At 35.5% G+C, this 19,457-nt stretch overlaps 1 protein-coding gene across 3 annotated transcripts; it reads left to right on the forward strand.

Moving 5' to 3' along the window:
- Window positions 1-259: 259 nt before the first annotated feature.
- Window positions 260-3,334, forward strand: LOC131423361 (endogenous retrovirus group K member 113 Gag polyprotein-like). 3 transcript variants are annotated; one of them, XR_009224799.1, is made up of 3 exons: window positions 260-472; window positions 2,233-2,360; window positions 2,769-3,128. XR_009224799.1 is itself a non-coding variant. In XM_058572379.1 (3 exons), the coding sequence occupies exon 1, from the start codon at window positions 552-554 to the stop codon at window positions 1,590-1,592; it is 1,041 nt and encodes a 346-aa protein (XP_058428362.1). In that variant the 5' UTR covers window positions 537-551; the 3' UTR covers window positions 1,593-1,646; window positions 2,218-2,360; window positions 2,769-3,334. The 3 variants fall into 3 exon arrangements, 1 of the variants encoding a protein (XP_058428362.1); XR_009224798.1 differs by having other exon boundaries at window positions 290-472; window positions 2,218-2,360; window positions 2,769-3,099; XM_058572379.1 differs by lacking the exon at window positions 260-472 and adding an exon at window positions 537-1,646 and having other exon boundaries at window positions 2,218-2,360; window positions 2,769-3,334.
- The last annotated feature ends 16,123 nt before the right edge of the window (window positions 3,335-19,457 follow it).

The raw sequence follows: 19,457 nt of genomic DNA on the forward strand, positions 1-19,457 counted from the left end.
TAAGTTGTGACATTTGTTGCATATACCTTTACATTTCAGCATAAGTGATATAATTTCTTTCTTATTAATAAAATAGCACCATTAATGTTTTAAAACACATTGTTTCCTGAAGGGCTGATGTGGTGAGCCGCTTCTGCCGTTTCTGCAGATTATGGTCGCCATTACAAGATGACGCTGGCTCCGCTGTGGTCTGTGACAAACAACTCCTTATCTGGGAGAGGTGGCACATGATTTTTCACCACCCTGTGAGAAAGCTCCACGCGGCAGCTTTGCATTGGGGCTTGGGATGCTTTATTAAGGCTGGGAGGGGCATCCGAGAGAGAGAAGAAGAAATATCAAGGGCCTGAATAAACTGCTGAAAGAAGATTCCTGAGTTGCGTCTTCCTTGCGGGCAAGGGGTCGCGACAAGTGGTGCCGAGACCCGGGAACCAGAACTTTCAGCAGTCAGGGGTGGTGCACCGGTTAGTCCCAGGTAAGTGGGATCCGCGATCAAAGCGGGGTTAGTCCCTAGTAAGTGGGATCCGCGACCAAAGCGGGACAGCTCCTCTGTAATGAAAGAGAGAGCCTTACATTTTATTGCAGCTGCACTGTGTACTTTCGCTCCTACTTTCACTTTCTTTTTTTTGTGCTTCCTTTGTTGTTGTGTCATGGGTGCCGCATCTTCAAGTCCGCTTCTCCTGGCCCTAGATGGCCTGTTACGTTCCAAGGGACTGGAAGTGAAACATAGTACTTTACAGAGATTTTTACAGAAGATAGATATCGCTGCACCGTGGTTTGCATTTTCGGGCAGCCTTACTGTGCCTAGTTGGGATAAATTAGGCAAAGATCTTGACTTTGCTTCTGAGCAGGGCATATTAGAGGGTGGGGTGATCCCCCTTTGGAAAATGGTCCATGGTTGCCTTACAGATGGTAAATGCCAGGAAGCTGTGAGTGAGGGTCAAGCTATTCTTGAGCAATTGCATGAGGAAAAATCTGAAGGATCATGTAGTGAAGTGGCAGAGAGTATTAAAAGTAACAGTAGTGAGAAGGCAAAAGAGCCTGAAGATAAAAATAGGAGAAGGCTCTACCCAGACTTGACCGAATTAAAAACGCCTGAGAACACAAGTGACTCAGAGAGTTCTGAGGACCTTGATATATTGTTACAACAACTACATAAGATAAAAATGAAAAAGAAGAAAAAGGAGACACAGGGCACGCAGGCCTACTGTAAGAAGGGGAAGGGAGTTAACATCGGTCAACAAAACTCTGAGGAGGAGGAGGTAGAATATCTAGAAGAAGATATGGTGCCGATTGCCCCACCTCCGTATGTGGGGGGGAGCCAAGGTTCCGGGAGATCTTTTCATGCACAAGTTTGGAGGACAGTTAATACAGATATGGGACTTGCATACCCTGTATTTCAGGACAATAACAGGGGAAGATATCATGAGCCTTTAGACTTTAAGATAATTAAAACCTTGGCAGAATCTGTCCGAACTTATGGCATAGATGCCGCTTTCACTCTCACTCAGGTGGAGGGACTTACTAGATTTTGCATGACTCCCTCAGATTGGGCTAGTCTAGTCCGCGCTTGTGTTTCCCCAGGGAAATATTAGGAGTCCAAAGTTGGCTGTTTAATGTTTCTGGCAGTACCCAAGACTCGGAGCGAGGTAGGAGGCTTAAAATTTCTGCAAATAATTCACAATTATCTAATGCTACATTACCCTCCGCAGCAGTCCGTCTCCAATCTCCGTTCCTGTTTCTTTTGGCTAATGTTACATTACAGGGGATGCTTAATTGTTCTAATATTACCTGTTATTTGTCTGAGTGTTGGAATGGCTCCTGGACTATGGCAATGGTTATGAAATTTCCAACCTTTGTCCCGATCCCGGTTACTGCAGATCCAGAGTCTTTTCCTATTGTTGAACTGATTAGAGCCCGTAGAGATTTTGGAATTACGGCAGCTATAGTGACAGCTGTGGCGGTGTCTGCTGCTGCAGCAGTTACAGCTGGAGTAGCCATGGCCAGCCAGGTACAAACTGCTGCCACTATTAATCAGGTTATTCAACAAACATCCACCATACTTGAATCTCAAAGTAGAATTAATCAACACATTTTATCTGGGATTCTGGCTGCTAATCAAAGGATAGATCTACTTCAAGCTCAAGTTGAGGAATTGTCTGATCTAGTACATTTGGGTTGTATTGATCAATGTGCACATTTATGTATAACCTCTGTCAGATTTTATGATTCCAGAAATGCCTCCCGCATCATCGGGGAGTATCTATCCGGAACCTGGTCCATGGAAGCAGAAAACTTGATCCAGTCTCAACTAACTCAGATTGCTGTTTTGAACAGTACCCGTGTCGATCCCGTGACTTTGGGTCAGTTCACCGATTGGATATCTTCTGCTTTTTCCTTCTTCAAAGAGTGGGTGGGGGTAGGCATTTTTGGTGCAATGTGTTGCTTCGGTATGTTCCTCTGTTTGTGGTTTCTCTGTCGCCTTAAGGCCCACAGTGCTCACGATAAGGCTATGATCATACAAGCTCTTGCAGCTTTAGAAAATGGCAACTCACCTCAAGTCTGGCTTGCGCATCTTAAACAGTAAACCTTTGACATGGTCGTTACACCCCAAGTTATTATAACATTGCACTGGGATCGACATGACTTTCCTTGTTATTCTCTTAGTGTTGGAAAGTCCTTGCACTCTGCCGGTCTTCCTGCCATTGCACGCAGATGGGTTTCCACACTGGTGCTTTTCTATCGCCTTAAAGTCCGTGCCTTTCTTTCAGGGTGCTGTCAACTTGTTTGTCGTTATAAACAGCCACAGTTCAGCCTCAGCTATCCCCCTTCGTCCACCATCGTCACGATACAGGATGCGAGGCAAGGCACTGCACTTGAGTGATCCTTGACGTGGACCTCAAGGAGAGCATGTCCTATTGCATGCGGGTTAGACGCGTCCACGCCCCGCCCCACGAAAAAAGGCGTTGGCTGATATGGCCTCAGATCTGGGGAAGGGCCCTCCTTAGGACTGAGCCATACTATGCAGCCACTTCTGCACAGTGGGATAGGACCTCTACTCTCGCCTGTATTGTTTTAAGAAAACAGAAAAGGGGGAACTGTGGTGAGCCGCTTCTGCTGTTTCTGCAGATTATGGTCGCCATTACAAGATGGCGCTGGCTCCGCTGTGGTCTGTGACAAACAACTCCTTATCTGGGAGAGTTGGCACATGATTTTTCACCACCCTGTGAGAAAGCTCCACGCGGCAGCTTTGCATTGGGGCTTGGGATGCTTTATTAAGGCTGGGAGGGGCATCCGAGAGAGAGAAGAAGAAATATCAAGGGCCTGAATAAACTGTTGAAAGAAGATTCCTGAGTTGCGTCTTCCTTGCGGGCAAGGGGTCGCGACAGGCTGAACTATTATTAATATTATTTAAATAATTTTAAAACAATAATTTGTGAACAAATTCTGATGTATTAGAATCTATCTTTTGTTGCAAACCTTTTGAGTTTACACAAGTATATTCATATAAAAGGATTGATCAGGTACTTGTGTCTACTGCCTAGGTATTTATAAAATAGCCCAAGTTCTTAGCAGGTACCATCCTCCCAATTACTTAGGTAAAAATGAACCTGTTGTTCTGATAATTGCCCCAAATCAGGATGCATTCATCCATTTTCTAAAAATGGCATCTGTGTATTAGGGGACATGGAGTTGAGTACAATTGATTTAAATTATCAGGAGATCTGAAGGAAAGTTTTGATCACATGTCCAATTTCTTACATCATATTTGCACACTTTTCAAAAAGCCAAGTTGTTCCTGCCGCTTTCTTCAGCCAGAGTTGTATTATTCAATCCACAATCCCAACAGGTCAGTGTCTTAGTTTTCAGAATGTTATGAAGATAGAGAATATTTGTGCAAAGTAGTTATTGTTGCATCACACTGCTCTATAATAAATCCTGAATGACCTTTTGAAAAATAAGCTTTATCTATCTTGGGAGGTACTTTGAGAACATTAAGAGGAGTCAAGTGAAAATGTGCATTTTTTTTTTGTACTGGGGAATAAATCCAGGGCCACTTAACCACCGAGACCCATCTCAAGCTCTTTTTTTAATATTTCTATTTAGAGACTGTGTCTCAATGAATTGTTTAGGGCCTCTCTAAGTTGCTGAGGCTGGCTTTGAACTCAGGATCCTCCTGCCTCATCCTCCAGAGCCACTGGGATTACAGGTGTGGGCCACTGTACCTAGACTGTAAATATTTTTTTTTCCTGTGAAAGATAACTCTAGTCATTAACTTCTATAGTTTATCATCTTGCATATTTTATTCTCATATATAGATTTCATTATTTAACATATATTTTATTTTCTATAATTTACTATGTAACAATACATAAATGCATATACTTCTTTTGAATAATCAAAGCACTAATGAAGTTTATATAGTCAACTTGATTTTTTCCATTTTCCTCTCCCTCAAACTCCAATATACTTTCTGATAGGTAACTATTCTTTAAATATATTATCTCATTCCATAATATTATTTAAACATTTATAGATGTTCAAGTTTTCAATTTTGAAAACAAATAATATATCTCATTATCAGCATAACATTCAAAATATGTAACAATTGGTATGACACAGCCACCCACGCAAAAGGACACAAATGATAAACTTCAAGAAGAGCTATCATAGGGCATTAATTGAATATAGGGTTCCATTCTTAGTATGTTGAACATTTTCAAATACTGTGGTTATTACCTCTTCATTTGTGTTTTTCTATTGCTCTTTATCCCTAAAATGTCCTCTAAGTTTTTGTAATCAAAATGTAATTTCCAAAAAAATATATATTTATCTGAATAAGTTTAATTACTTTTTTTACTTTAGTCTATTATAGTCTCTTTGATCTGGCTAATCAAGTTCATCAAAATGGTACCATATGAATTTAAAGGTGCTATTAATTTATTTTTCTTCCCTATAGATATGGCTTTCTCAGCTAATTTCATTTGAATTCAATATTCTTTTCCCATTGCTTCAGATCTTTAAGTCTTCAATAAATTGGATTCTTCTAAAATTTTCTGGAAGATAAAGATGTAGTCTACCTAGGATCAGACTAAGCTTTATAATCCTTAACCTTCTTATCCATGTGTCATCTCAACTTGAGCAGAAGTTTAACATGATTTGCAGGGAAGAGTTTTGTCCTCTGTGATTAATTTAGCGGTGATCAGAAATTCTAATGTTTTGCAGAAGCAATCCACAGACCCATTAAAATAGCCTTCAGGGCCTGGGTTAAACTAGTCCTATTGTAGGCTTTATTTAAATAAATAGCTCACTTAATCAAATGATAGCTCCCCTGAAGAGCTCACTCATTGAATGAACCTTTTCCTCTTAGGATTCTCTTCGCTGCACCCAAATGTAATTTCTTTGCGAACTGCCTCTGGCAATATTTTTGTACTTTTGTCCTAATGTACAGATTTAAAATTTTTATTCATGCATCATTGTCTTAAGTGATTCCTTACTGAAGTGGTTCTTGTTGAGAAATATTTTACCCTATGGGAATCAACTCTCCTCTCTACCTAATTTTATTTACCTGGATTATCATTTTAAATAATTTAGACCAGGGCTCCTGCAAGTCCAATCTAGAGCAAATATTGCTTAAATATCTCCCAATTTTATTAAAAATTAGTCAGTGCACCTAGTTCAAGCTTGTAGATATTTCACTAAACATACCAAATAGCACCACTGGCTGCTCTAAAGGGATACACCTCAACATTAGTGAAGTCAAAACAAAGCAGGAGGCTCTTCAGCACTTCTCAGTCATCAGAAGAGTCACCCTGGAGCCAGAGTTTGCTTTTGTTTTTTCACTGTAGCAAGGACATTTAACATGATATTTATCTTTCTTTTTTAAAATCCGTGTTCAGTGTTGTCTTAATTTATGGGCTGGATGTTGTCCAGCAGATTTCTAGAATACATACATCTTGCATGACTAGATTTTATATCCATTGAATAGCAACTGCCAATTTTCTCCTCTCCATAGCCCCTGGATACCACCATTCTACTCTTTGATGTTATAAGTTTAAATATTTTAGATGCCTAAGAGGTGGGATTACTTCATCCTGAGTCTGTTCCCAAAAAAACTTCTTCTGTAGTTTGCTTCCCAATCAATAAAATAGTAACAATTTTCTATACTTTGCAGTGTTGCTGCAAGGACTCATTATACCCCAAATAGTACACATACTTGGTAAATGATTTTAGAAAGGTCATCTATTCATTTTTTCTTTCCTTCTTTTCTCTTTTACCATTTCTCTTTCTCTCTGTGTCTTAATCCCTGGCTCTTATTCTTTTCTTTCTGGCTCTTTCTCTCCATTTCCTCTTTCTTATAATAAAGAGGTATAACTTGGTTTCTGCTAGGTTTGAATATGTGTTTTCAGGCACATATGCAAGATAGAATGAAGTAAGAAGACTGCCATAATTGTCACAACCAAAAAATATAAACAGTTTAGCAAACTTCCCATCATATAGTAGTTGTTCAGTAAATACCGCTCTGTTCCAGGTCACCATATAAACAGAATCAAATCGACTAAAACTGTAGTTGATTTTGCTGTTGTTTTGACAGTTGTTATGCTTGTTCCATGTTGGAGGTTCTTAATTTTTTATTTGTTTGTTTGTGTTTTTCCATCAGAGAGTATCTTTTGGTTAGTCTATTTTTAAACAATTTCACTCTTGAATTTAGTTTGTATTTTAGTATAGGATGTGAAAAGTTATGCATAATTCTTCTCTCTCCTCTTTCTCTTTCTCTCTCCCTCTCCTTTCTTGCCATTGTATACAATGCTGTTTAACTCCCTCAAAACTTTTGTGAAAGTGAATTTGAAAGCTGGAGATGTAAGTTGCCACAGTCTGGCTGGGCACAAATGCCGCAGTCTGGCTGGGCACACAATCACGAGCCACCACACAGCTTGTAGATTCAAACAGCAACTCTTTATTCCCGAACTCACACCAGCCGTCTACAATCACGTTCTGGGGAAATCCACGTTCTCTGCCCAAATCCACGTTCTCTGCCCAAATCCACCTCCACTGGGCTTCTATCTCCAAAATATACTGTCTGAATCCCGTGAGAACTCAAGGGGAACTCAGGCAGCAGGATACGCCCTATTCCCAGCAGGAATAATCTTAAACCTTAAACATGGAACCTAAACCGGGAACGCCCTAATCCGCCTTGGTCCTTGAGCAAGGTCACCTACATTCAATGTCACTGCAACATGGGGTACGCTGGCAAGGAAATTGTCATACCTACTTGGCTAATGGCTCCCAGCATCTCCCCCCTTCTGATTAATTAAACAACAAGCAATGTGGCTTAAGGACCGTGCCTGGAAGGTTGTCCAATTCAACATATGGTTCTTACCCGTCATCGGAAAACTGACCTTTAGGCGTCAGCCTCCTGTCTTAGGTTGATACCACTGCAATTGAATCATACCCGTCACTGACTACCAGTCCAGCATACAGCCATACTTGTGGATAGGTCTATGCACCAGTGGGGGGGTGAGGTTCTTTGCCTCACCTCTGTTGGCCCCCAAATTTGGCCTTGGTGCCAGTGGGGGAGTGAGGTTAATATGTGGCATGACCAGAACTCCAGCCTACACCTGTCATCCACCTTGGAATTTTTACATAATGATATGATATTGTCTTTATTTGAGCATCCAGAGTGAAATGTTGCCACGTGAGTTATTTTCTTTCCTCAACCACCAATTCACTTTTCCTATTTATCAGGTATATTCAAAGGGAATTAGCTAACACATCAACCTAATCTTGTCCTTTTCTCTATTCATAACATCCATCCATGGCATCTCATTATTTATACATAAAGGCCAGTTTCCAAATCACTGATGTGTCACTTTATGAAAGTTTCCAACTCAAGAAAGTGTTCTTTGATTCATCCAGGTTTTGTGAGGTGCTCCAGAACAGAGCTCTCAGATCCTCAGCTTCTGTGATTGCATGTATTACACTGTATTATAATATTTGATATGCATGTTGGTTTTATATTATAGAATATGATCTACTTGAAATAAGAATTGTGGTTTATCTTCTCAGCACAGTGCCTACCTTAGAAGTGATGTTTAAAAAACAATCTTTTGATTAGAATGTAAGGCAATAAAAATAAATGTCTAATGGAGAAAAGCCCTACAAAATAAGAACTGTTGATCCCTTACGACTCCACATAAGAATGGTGAGAGACGTGACATTCCCTGGAATCTTTCTGCAAATATGGAAGTCACTCTAATTCTCTGATCTGAGTCTGCCTCTATCAGTCACTTAGACCTTGATGTTTTTAATTCAAAAAATGGATGATGAAAAACATGGCAACCTGCTGCAAAATCTTTATACTCAATCAACCATGACCTTGACACAACAAGAAGACAAGACCATTGAAAAGATACTTATAACAGTGGAATTTGTCATAGAGAACCCAGGAACTGATGAGAGAAAGGAATGTATCAGGAAATATGGAGAGGTTTAAATCCTTTAGAGTGTGTTTTTCAAGTTTCATTATTTTCAGTCTGATTCCATTTCCATAAATTGAAAATACAAACCTAAAAAGTTACCAAATATTATGATTGTTCCAAGTCCTGCATATAATAAGTTTTCATTATTATGAAGCAAAAAAAAAATCTTTAGAGTGTATTTGCCAAAGTTTTCACTTCAATTTCTGTTTTTTTTTTCTTTTTTTTTTCCAGCTAAAGTGAAATGCAACTGTCAGTTGATATGGGTATTGAATATAATTACATACAGCTCTACTACAGAAGAAAGATGCCAGATTTTCCACTGCCTAATAATTCTCATTATTCTGTTCTGGATTCTGTCCAAATCTTTTAGAATAGTTTTAAGTAGGAGTGTCCAAAAGTGGACATCACGTTCCTTTTTAACAGGAAGGTTATTTCTCTAAGTTTTACTCTCCACCCTGTCATGGGACTTTAATCTGTTTGCAAGGGATGGTGAAGAAGATATTTATAACATCCCACTTTTGGGGTTTCTACATTCAGCTTTTCCATTATGAAACAGATAGCAAGCATATTTGTCCTTTATGTAGTTACCACTGGAGTTCTGTTTAATTCAGCATATCAGTTTGCATTAATTAGTGCAAGAATAGGAAGGATTGGAAAGTTGGCAGCCAGCATTTCTGAAGCTTAAAATTCCTTAGTCAGTAAAAGCATCTCTCAAATTGGTGTATTAGGTTATCAAAGAAGTTTTAAAAACCTGGGGACCAAGAGTAAGCAGAATCTATACCTTGCAAGATTTGTACATGCATGCTAATATATTCCTAGAAGAATTTTGTTCACAAATCATTATAATGATTTCTAGACAGGCTTTTATTATTATTATTATTATTATTATTATTATTATTATTATTAAATCATGGTAGATGATTTGTATAGTTTTGACATAAGTTGGATTACTTGGATTTCACAATCCTACATTTCATATGCAGTACTGCATCTTCTTAAAACAAACTCAGTACGGACAGATTTAATATGGATTTACACCTCTGTCTGTCAATATTCTTGAATATTTTATTATCAGAACTAACAATAATAATTTTTTGAGTGCCAAGTTTTGCTGAGCAGAAGTCACATTTAAGAATGACCCATACCTTTTTAGGTCAACATCTAACTGAGAATAAAAAAGAAAAAAAAATAATGATAATGTATGGTACTTTAGACCATGATATTTGTCAGCTAGTGAACTACAGATACCTCTATGTGCCCTGTTTTTGGATATACACTTGCTGATTCTAATTGGCTTTAGGAAAACATTTATGGGACACTGAGGTTTTGATAATTAAGAATTTTAAAACACTGAAGATCAGTGCTCTCATGAGAAAATCTCCCTATTGAAATTATATACTGCAGTTTAAACAGTGTATAGAAATTCAGTGCATCAATATGAATTTAGGGAAATAAATGCCACTGTTTACTTTGAATTTCAGTTAGATTTTAGACACAACTATGGTGACCATTATAATCCACGTTAAGTCGGAGACAGACATTTTTTGTTTTACAACCCGACATGTTTAAAGAGCCTCTGCTTGTGCACACCAATCCAAATCTTCAATAAAAACTACTGGTACTTGAAATGATTTCCAAGCAGGCTAGATGTCTTAGTCTTTGAAGAAGGTGAAGACGTAGACAAAAACCCAGAGACTACAGAAACAATAAAATATAGAAAAACAGCATTATTTTTTTTAACTGGCATATCTCTTTTGCTCAAACTTTGGCTGCACATTGATTGAAAATCCCTTCAAATGATTTTGCAATATCATCTTCCACATTTAGAATATAATGATGTATATTTTCTCTCTGGAGGTTGATCGAAATTTGTTTTTGCTTATACTAACCAAAAAATAATAAGCTTTTGTAACTCTACTGTGACTACTTTTTCTGACTTGTAACTTTCCTGTTGATAACATATTCTTTTAGAAATATCAAATTGGAAAACTTTGATGAGAAAGAGAACTTCTGTGGTAGAGGTTGATTAAGACCAAATTTTTAATCGTTATTTTGTACATCTGTTGTTGGAAGAAATTTTCCTAAGTTTTTGGCTCTGAATGTTGTCAACCTTGTTTCTCTTCCTGCACTCTGGCTCCTATCACAAATACATAATTGCACAGGGTAAACAGAGTGGATGGCACGAGGGGTTTCTAGGAGCTATACATACTCTTCTGAAGTGTTTAACAATAACCTAAGTATATTGGACGAATCACATAGGTATATCCCATGAAATCGAAATTAAATGCCTTGCCAACTCAATATCCCTTTACCTAAATGGGGAAAATAAAATCCCAATACCACACTGACAGCAGCAGGTAAGAGTGAACTTGAAATAGAAGACAATATTCTTAACTGCCTTTACCTAAAATAACACAATATGAAGAGTTTACAAAAATATATACCCAACTGATTTCTAGGGTCCTTCCAACATCTTAGCAGGTATATTTAAGTAAACTTATTTTTTGACTAATTTCTGTTTCTTTGTTGTATCTGTTCCAGGAATTAAACATAAAGGCTAAAAATAGAGTGAAAAATAAGGAATAAGATAATGCAATTGGTGAAGCAAAGGAGGTAGAACAAGCATTGAGACCTGATGGAAGACAAAGAGCTCTCAGCAAGTAAGAACAATAGCATTATCAGTAATAACTACAAGTCATGTACAGGGTCTTTTTATCTGGGATAGTGTGTTTCTATCCCAGATAAAAGGCCCTGTAATTATTATCTGTAATTATAACATGATAAAAATCTTGAAAGCTGCCATTTTACAGACACCAAATACCTAAATCATATCACTTTTAACTCTACTGAATCTGAGTTCTGAATTTGTAGGTGAACACCCTCCAATCCTTATTTTAATTCAGAATAAGATGAGAGATTTGATTCCCTTATGCCCTAAAACTACTGCCCAAACTATCCCGTGACTCACAGAATAATTAGGTAAGAAGTGTCTGAAGAACTAAAGGTACACAAATGTGGACAAACAAGATTAGATGCAAATGCAGGAAGTGTTTATTTAATACCTACCCAGTGATGAATTATTTCACTGATGATATGTTAGTAGACTTTGTGATAAGTGCTTTCCCAAACTGCAAATTTCATGAACCTGGTTTTCTTTCTGAAATGCGTAATGGCCATGCTTAAAGTTTTCCTGTTTAAACCAATAAACATAGCTCAGGGTAAAGTGGTTCCATATTGAATTGGGTGAAGCTTGTATACCTCAGTGCTGCTCTGTTTCTGTTTGAAATTTTTCTGTTTGTTCTCCTTTGTATGTTATTCAGTAATTGGATTACAGTGAGGTTATGGCCGTGCTTTCTGGTCAAGTTAATAGTGTAAAACTGATAAAGTGTGTGACTTGATTGCTACAAATAAAGTTTGTGCAAAATAAACATCCAAGCTTATAATTAGTAAAGAGAAAAAAATAGTTAATGCGTATAGACACTTAAGCATTCTATAAAATAAAATTAGCATTTAAAAAACAACTTTAAGTAATGCAAAAAAATCTTCATTGTTTATTTCTTTTTTTAAGTTTTAAAAATTATTTATTGAATGTATTCACAATATTTTTTTAAACTCGGTTTATTTCTATGCTCAGAACCACTAGCACTGTTTTAAAACAATGATAAGTACACAAATAATTATAATTCAATTCACTTTTCTATCAATATGGATTTTACTTTATAGATGCTTACTTGAGAGCATCTTTCCCTCTAAATAGCTAAATGGGATTTAGCTAAGACCAAAGCTTAAATCCCATTCAGCCACATTGGTGATATTTTCAAAGGTTAAAAAATGTTCAGTGTCAATTAGACACAAAAGAAAGTATTGCATTGCTCATACTTTCTATTTTCTATTATCAATGTGCTAAATCTGTTCAATAAAAATTGAGGATCAATTTAATATGCTATGTAAAATTTCTATATTTATAAAAGCACTCGAGTAATTTATGGTACAACATTTTGCTGAGCTAATGCATAGACCTGTTTTATGTTTTCTGTCATAATGAAAATATAAAATATGTAATGACATCTAAAATTAATTGAAATTGCAAATTCGATGTGAAAGTCACTGGCAGTTGGAAGATTGTCTGTGTATTAAAATTTGAAGGTTATCTCCAGAAATCCCCTTCTCACACACCACACCATACCCCCTCTACATAGGATTTATATTAGTTTTTAATCTTATTCTTCTTGTTGTCATTGTCTTATTAAAATGTCACTTCCCTAAGTGCAGCATTAAGCAGAGAATAGCTTCCAGAAATGTCATTTCAAAACTGCTAATATATTACATTTGATTATTTTTTTAAAAAATATTTCTTTTTCAAAACACAGCCTCTGTGACATAGTGCTCCCCAAAATATAAACTGTAAGATAGCTGATATGGTAAAAATTCAATAGCACAATTAACTCCCTTCTTCCAATAGGAAGTTTTCCTTTTCCAGGTATTCAGATATTGATACAGTGGAGTCAGGACAATTAAATTCTCAGTGCAAAAGAGAAAGAGGGGGAGAATATGTGAGAAAAAAAGAAAAAAATGTCCTAAACACTTCCCTGCTATGTCATCACTAAAAACAGAACTCAGTCCTTCAATCCACCTCAATATATTTTAATAGGTTTTATTTGAAACATAATGGATGTGATCCATGTAAACGTATTTTCCACATGACACCCAGAGAATGCTCCAGAGACTGGAAGGATGTGCAGGATTCTGCAGCCTCTCCTGAAACTGCCTGAGTTTAACACCATGTAACAGAAAGACTTCAGATCATTGGGAACTTGTATGTTTTGTATCCTCCCCTGATAGAACAAGTTGAAACGCCAACATATATAAAATTCTGAAACCGCTCCTGTGCCATCACAAATGACCTGTCACAAATAAAAGCAAACCCATTTGAGCAGGTACAAGACACCTTGTGCAATAGCAGCTACTGGGAAAAACCAAATCTGCCCCATCATCTTTCAACCAGATGTAGAAATCAAAGCACTATGTTTTCAGTAATTTTTACTTTAATTTTTAATTAACTGATTTAATTCAAGGTTCTCAGTCAGAGCCATTAAATTAATAAAAAATAAAGGCCTTTGGACTAAAAGGGATCTGGAAGATCAAAAGAAGTCAAAATCCCTTGCAAGCAACAGACACCAATATCAGCCACTTGGTCTTTAGCAGTGCTAAAATGTTAATGCAATGATAAATATTTAAATTTAGCTTGTTGATGAAACTGTTGAAAACCTAGAGCAGATAAAATTTCTTTTACTGGGCATAGTAAGAAAAATAAGAGATAAACTGCTACTAATAGAGAAAGATGCTGAAAGAAGTCTCATATAGTAATACTTAGACTTCAGAATTTTATAGGTTTTGTAGTACATTTAGGATGAATAAATCTAAAGTGTTTAGGGAACCGGGGACAAGGATAGATTGAAGCAGTAGAAAAGAATACGAATAAAGATGCTATAAAGAATATTTATGACCATTTTTGCAGAGGATGCTTTGCAATGTAATGCCTTATAGATACATTTACAAATGAAAAAGTCAAACTAACTAAAAACAAAACAAAACAAAACAACAACAAAAAAGCTAATGGATAACATTAAGTAGCAGGTCACACTGAATTCCCATTAGTGGGTGAAATTAATGCTCTCTAACCATTTCCAAGTCTGCAGGGCTTTTTGATCTGTCTTTATTGTATTAACCTTCAAAACATAAAGCAAAACATTAACTTCAGCAACAACAGAAGGATGAGACATAACCTTAAGATTTTTTTTTTTTACAACGATGGCATTTTTGGGTGTGCTTCCAGATGTAGTGACTTCAATCCAAATTGCCCTTATTACACCTATAAACAATTGTTATTTTAGCAATACAACCATGTAAAGAATGAGGCTATGAGAAAGTGCTATAGCACTGAATTACTATTCAATTTTTTTTATTTTTCTGTGCTTATCATCCTTATCCTATGTATTATTATGTTTTTAGGAAACATATGATTCCTTAATAAAGGAAACATAAAATCAAGGTGTTATTTTCATTTTTTATTTTATTATGTATCAGTAAGTAGTAAGCAAGGTTGACAAGATTTTTAATTTCTTTTCACATCCTGTTTAAATGAGCAAAAAATCAATAGAAGCAGAATATCTTAATAATTATTAGCAATTAAAATGAGCATATTGGCCAATCCAAGGAATTTTTTAACATTTAATCACACCAAAATCATTCCTTTGAAACATTTTTTCTTAGGAAACTTATCTTAAAATATTTAATTCATTTCCAATTTGATGATCTTACAGCATAACTTCTCATATTACATTTCTAATTAAAATCCCAGTATGTTATTTATATAAACATGACCTAAATTTCAGTATGCTGTTTAAATTTTTAATGAAGAATAGACTTTTAATGTCTATCTCAGAATACTTTCTGGTTTGAACAAGGAGGAAATCTGACAAGTTTGTTAATTGCAAAGCTGATTTTCAAACCTAGATATTATAGATCCAAAGTAATGTTTAATAGAACTCTGAAGGTTAAGGAGTTTGTGGATGATAAATCCTGTCTTTGATGTCTTTGGTGTGTATGAAAATAAATACATATTACTTTAATGGTATCATAGATATCAGTCGTATCTATAAGGGCCAATGCATTTTATTTTTGTTTGGGAAATATATATTAAACAATGACCAAGGAACATGCTGAGCAATGTTTAAGAATAAAGGGTTATTTATGATTATAATTCAGGGTTCCATGGTCACAATGAAATAACAGAGGTACAGGGTGAGGATTGAGTTGAGATACTACTTAAAGAAGCTTCCATTTATAGGATTGAGTTCACTAGTATTATGAGAAATTGTGTTTAATCCCAACATTGCATTGGCAATAGTGAACACCAGTGTCTAGAGCTCTGGTACTGGAACCTTCCTGCAATTATAGACTTAGGAACAACTTGAAAGAGGATCTGAAAACAAAATAAAACAAACAAAAACCAAGACAAAACAAAAAAATAAACACAAGACACAATAAGAAGAATAAAAATAGTTGAAAGAATTAAAGACATATGTAGGAGACACATTACCTGATGTAGCTTAATTTGTACTCTGCATGAAGATGAAATAACACACATAGACTATGAACAGTGGTGTTTCTCCATTACATTATTTCATAACTGTTTATGTTCTCGTGAGTCAACATATACTACATTTGACTGTGCTGCTCTGACTCATTTTTTAATGTTTCCAACCTTGAGTGGAGTCATAGGCTGGGCCAATTTCCAGAATAAGTGGAAGTGCTTATTCTGTTGAGTGCTTTTAAGATATTAGTTTCCATGTAGCTCAAACTTTATTCTGAAATTTGGCATGAAGTAGAAAGTCCATAACAAGTCTCAGATTTAGAGCAGATGTCACTACGGTTTTATTGCCTTTTTAAGAAATAGCTCTTGATTCCTAGTAGACCCTGATAGAGATGGAATAGCTGAACATGGAAGCCAGGCTGCCATCAACAGATGCTATTTAATCAATCTAGTGTAACCAGCAGAATTCCATCTTCAAATGGAACTATAAATGAAGAATGGTCCAATATAGGTATTGAAGTCATATTCTGATCACAGGGCTCACATGGTCAGGAAGCCTGCTTTTGCTATAGGGTTGAGTTTATGTCAATATATCCTCATGACCTCGTAGAGAGTTCCTTGTCACCATTTGAAAAAGGCTAGAACAATGGTGCAAGCCCTAATAAATATCACCACATGCAGCACAATGACTAGTTCACTGTGTGGCTAATACATCAATGTCACTTTCAAAGATATCATCAAAATAAAATACGATGTTAAATCTCTCTAGTGCATAATTTCAAAGAGAGCATCTTGTTTTTCACTTTGCCAGTAACGAAGCCAGCATCATAGAATCCAGAGCAATTTGTGGAGTCAAGTTAATTTTATAAAATTGTCCAAGGGCTTTGCAGGAACCAGTATGAATTATTTGTGACAAGAAGTTTTGAGAAAGATTAATTTAGGTGATCCTTTTGGAATAAACACAGAATATGGATATGCAAAGAGTCTGAACACTCACTTTAGCTCTGATCACCTCCAGAGCTTTTTTAAAATAAATGACATCTTGTTAAAAGTAGTTTTAGATTCACAGCAAAATCAAGAGGAACGTTTAGGGGTTTCCCACATACATCCAACCCAACTCATACACAAACTCCCCCATTATAACCATCCCCCACCCAAGTGTTTTATTTGTATAATTCACGATCCTACACTGACACACCATATTCATCCAGAGGCTATAGATTGCATTAGGGTTCACTCTTGGTATTGTACGTTCTTTGAATTTGGATAATGTATAATGACAGGTCTTCAAATTACAAGCTCATAGAGAATTTTCATTGCCCTAAAAACACCAATGCTCTGCAGGTGCATATCTTCTTACCCATAAACCTGGATGCCACTGATAATTTCATTCTATCCAGTTTTGATTTTTCCAGAATATCATATAGTGATTTCATAGAAAGTTTAACCTTTTTTTGATTGGCTTCTTTTACTTAGTAAACATTTTTGAGTTTCTTCATGTCTTTTCATGGCTTAATAATCAATTTTTCAGCAATGATAATATTTTATTTATGCATTAATTTATTTATTATTATTTTTTCACTGCTAGGGATCAAAATCTCACACTAGGGAAGTGCTTTATCACTGAGCTACAACCTCAGTACCTATGGTGAAGAATATTTTATTGTTAGGATCAGATGCAAGTTGTTCATCCTTTCAACTACTGAAGGACATCTTCTTGCTTTGAAGTTCTGGCAATTATAAATAAAACTGCTATAAACATCCATGTGCAGTTTTGTGTGTGTGTGTATGTGTGTATGTAAATTTTCAATGCTTTTTTGAATAAATACCAAAGAGTATGATCACTGGGTCGTATAGTAAGAGAATGTTCAGTTTTCTAAGAAATCTCCAAACTGTCTTTCTAAAGCTGAACCATATTGCTTCTCACTAGAAATGGATGAGTTTCTCCTGTTTTACATCATTGCCAGCACTTGGTGCTGACATTGTTTCAGATTTTAGCCATTCTAAATAGTGATATCACATTGTTATTTGAATTTGCATTTCCTCATGGCATAAGATATGCTTATATGCCATCTGTATGTTATCCTTGAGCTAGCTTTTAAGATCTGTGATCTCTGATTTAATCAGGTTATTTAGTTTCACGGATTTTCTGGTATATTTTGGATGACACTCCTTTATGAGATGAATGTTTTGCAAATATTTCCCCCTATTTTGTAATTTTATTCTCTTGGCCCTGTCTTTCACACAGCAGAAAATTTTAATTATGATAAAGTAAAACCTATCAATTACTTTTTCAATGGTTTGTTCTTTTTTGTTGTGTCAAAAAGCCACTGCCATTGCAAGGTAATATAGTTTTTTTTTTTTTTTTTTTTCCTATGTTGTCTTCTAGGGTCACATTTTCTGTATAGTTCTAGGATCAATTGTATTAAACATTCATTTTGGTAATGTCTGTATCTAGAATCATTTCTTACTGGTGGATGTCCAGTGGTCAAACCATCATTTGCTATCTTTGTTCTGCTGTGTTACCTTTAATCCTTTGCAAAGATTAATAATTTGTAATTTGTTAGTAATTTATGTCCTACTCCTTTCTCTCTCTTTTTCCTTATCGTGCTAGAGATTTTTCCATTTTATTGATACTTTCAAAGAACCAGGGCCTTTTTTGTTTGTTTTATTGATTTTTTGTATTAATCTTCTGTTTCAATTTTATTGATTTCTGCTTCATTTCTTACTTCTTTTTCTGCATACTTTGGATTTAATTTGCTATTCTTCAAGTTTCTTAACATGGAAACTTAAATTACTGATTTTAGCACTTTCAACTTTTTAATGCATGCATTTGATACTATCATTACATCTAAGTACTGATTTGGTACATTTTATAAATTTTTATTTAGTGCAAAGTATTCTTTTAAATTTCTTTTAAGATTCCTTTTTTAATTCATATGATTGTATACAAGTACAATCTTCAACCTCCAAATATTTGGGAAAGATCTAGTTATCTTTCTATTATTATTTTGTAATTTAATTCCATTGTGGTCCAATAAGAGACCTTGTATAAATTTTATTATTATTACCTTTTTAATTTGTAAAGGTGTGTTTCATGGATCAAAATTGATCTACTTTGGAAAATGTTCCATCTTAGCTGGGGATGGATATATGTTCTGCTGTTCTTGGATAAAGTAGTCTTTAGATAGATGATTTTTTATGTCCAATTGACTAATGGTGTCATTGAGTTCAAATATGGGCTTACTGATTTTCTGCCTTCAAATCTCTCCATTCATGATAAAGAGGTGTTTAAGTTTTTAACTATGACAGTAGGTTTATGTGTTTCTCTGCAGTTCTACTCATTCTTGCCTCACATAATTTCATGCTCTGATGTTAAGCACATAAATATTACAGGTTATTGTAATTTCACGTTAAAATCATCACGTGCCTTCATTTATCAATGAGTTTTCATGCTTTGAAATGTTTTGTCTAAAATTAATATAGTTATCCCTGCTTTCTTTAGATTAAAATCATCATGGTATCTTTCTCCCCATCTGTTTGCTTTTTGAACTATATGTATTCTTAGATTATATATGAGTTTCTTACAGGAAATATAATAATATAATTTGTGTCTTATTTTATTTGTTCTGATAATCTGTCTTCAGTTTAATTCCATTTATTACTTTCTCCATATTCTTCTCTTCTTTATGCAGATCTCAGTTTCTAACCTATTCAATTTCCTTCTCAAAGAATTTCTAACATGTCTTGAAGAACAGTTCTATGGCAATAAAGTCCCTCTAATTTTGTTTCTCTAAGAAAGATATTATTTTTCTTCAAGTTTGAAGGATATTTCAGAAGGTGCAGAATCCTATACTGCTAGTTTTTGTTGTTGTTTTCTTCCT

This window comes from Marmota monax, unplaced genomic scaffold (assembly GCF_021218885.2).
Source record: "Marmota monax isolate L192 unplaced genomic scaffold, Marmota_monax_Labrador192_F-V1.1 WCK01_AAM20220418_F8-fsc00009, whole genome shotgun sequence".
NCBI lineage: Eukaryota > Metazoa > Chordata > Mammalia > Rodentia > Sciuridae > Marmota > Marmota monax.

Coding starts and splice junctions, on each gene's coding strand:
- LOC131423361 (XM_058572379.1), top strand. CDS start 552: ATGAAAGAGAGAGCCTTACATTTTATTGCAGCTGCACTGTGTACTTTC.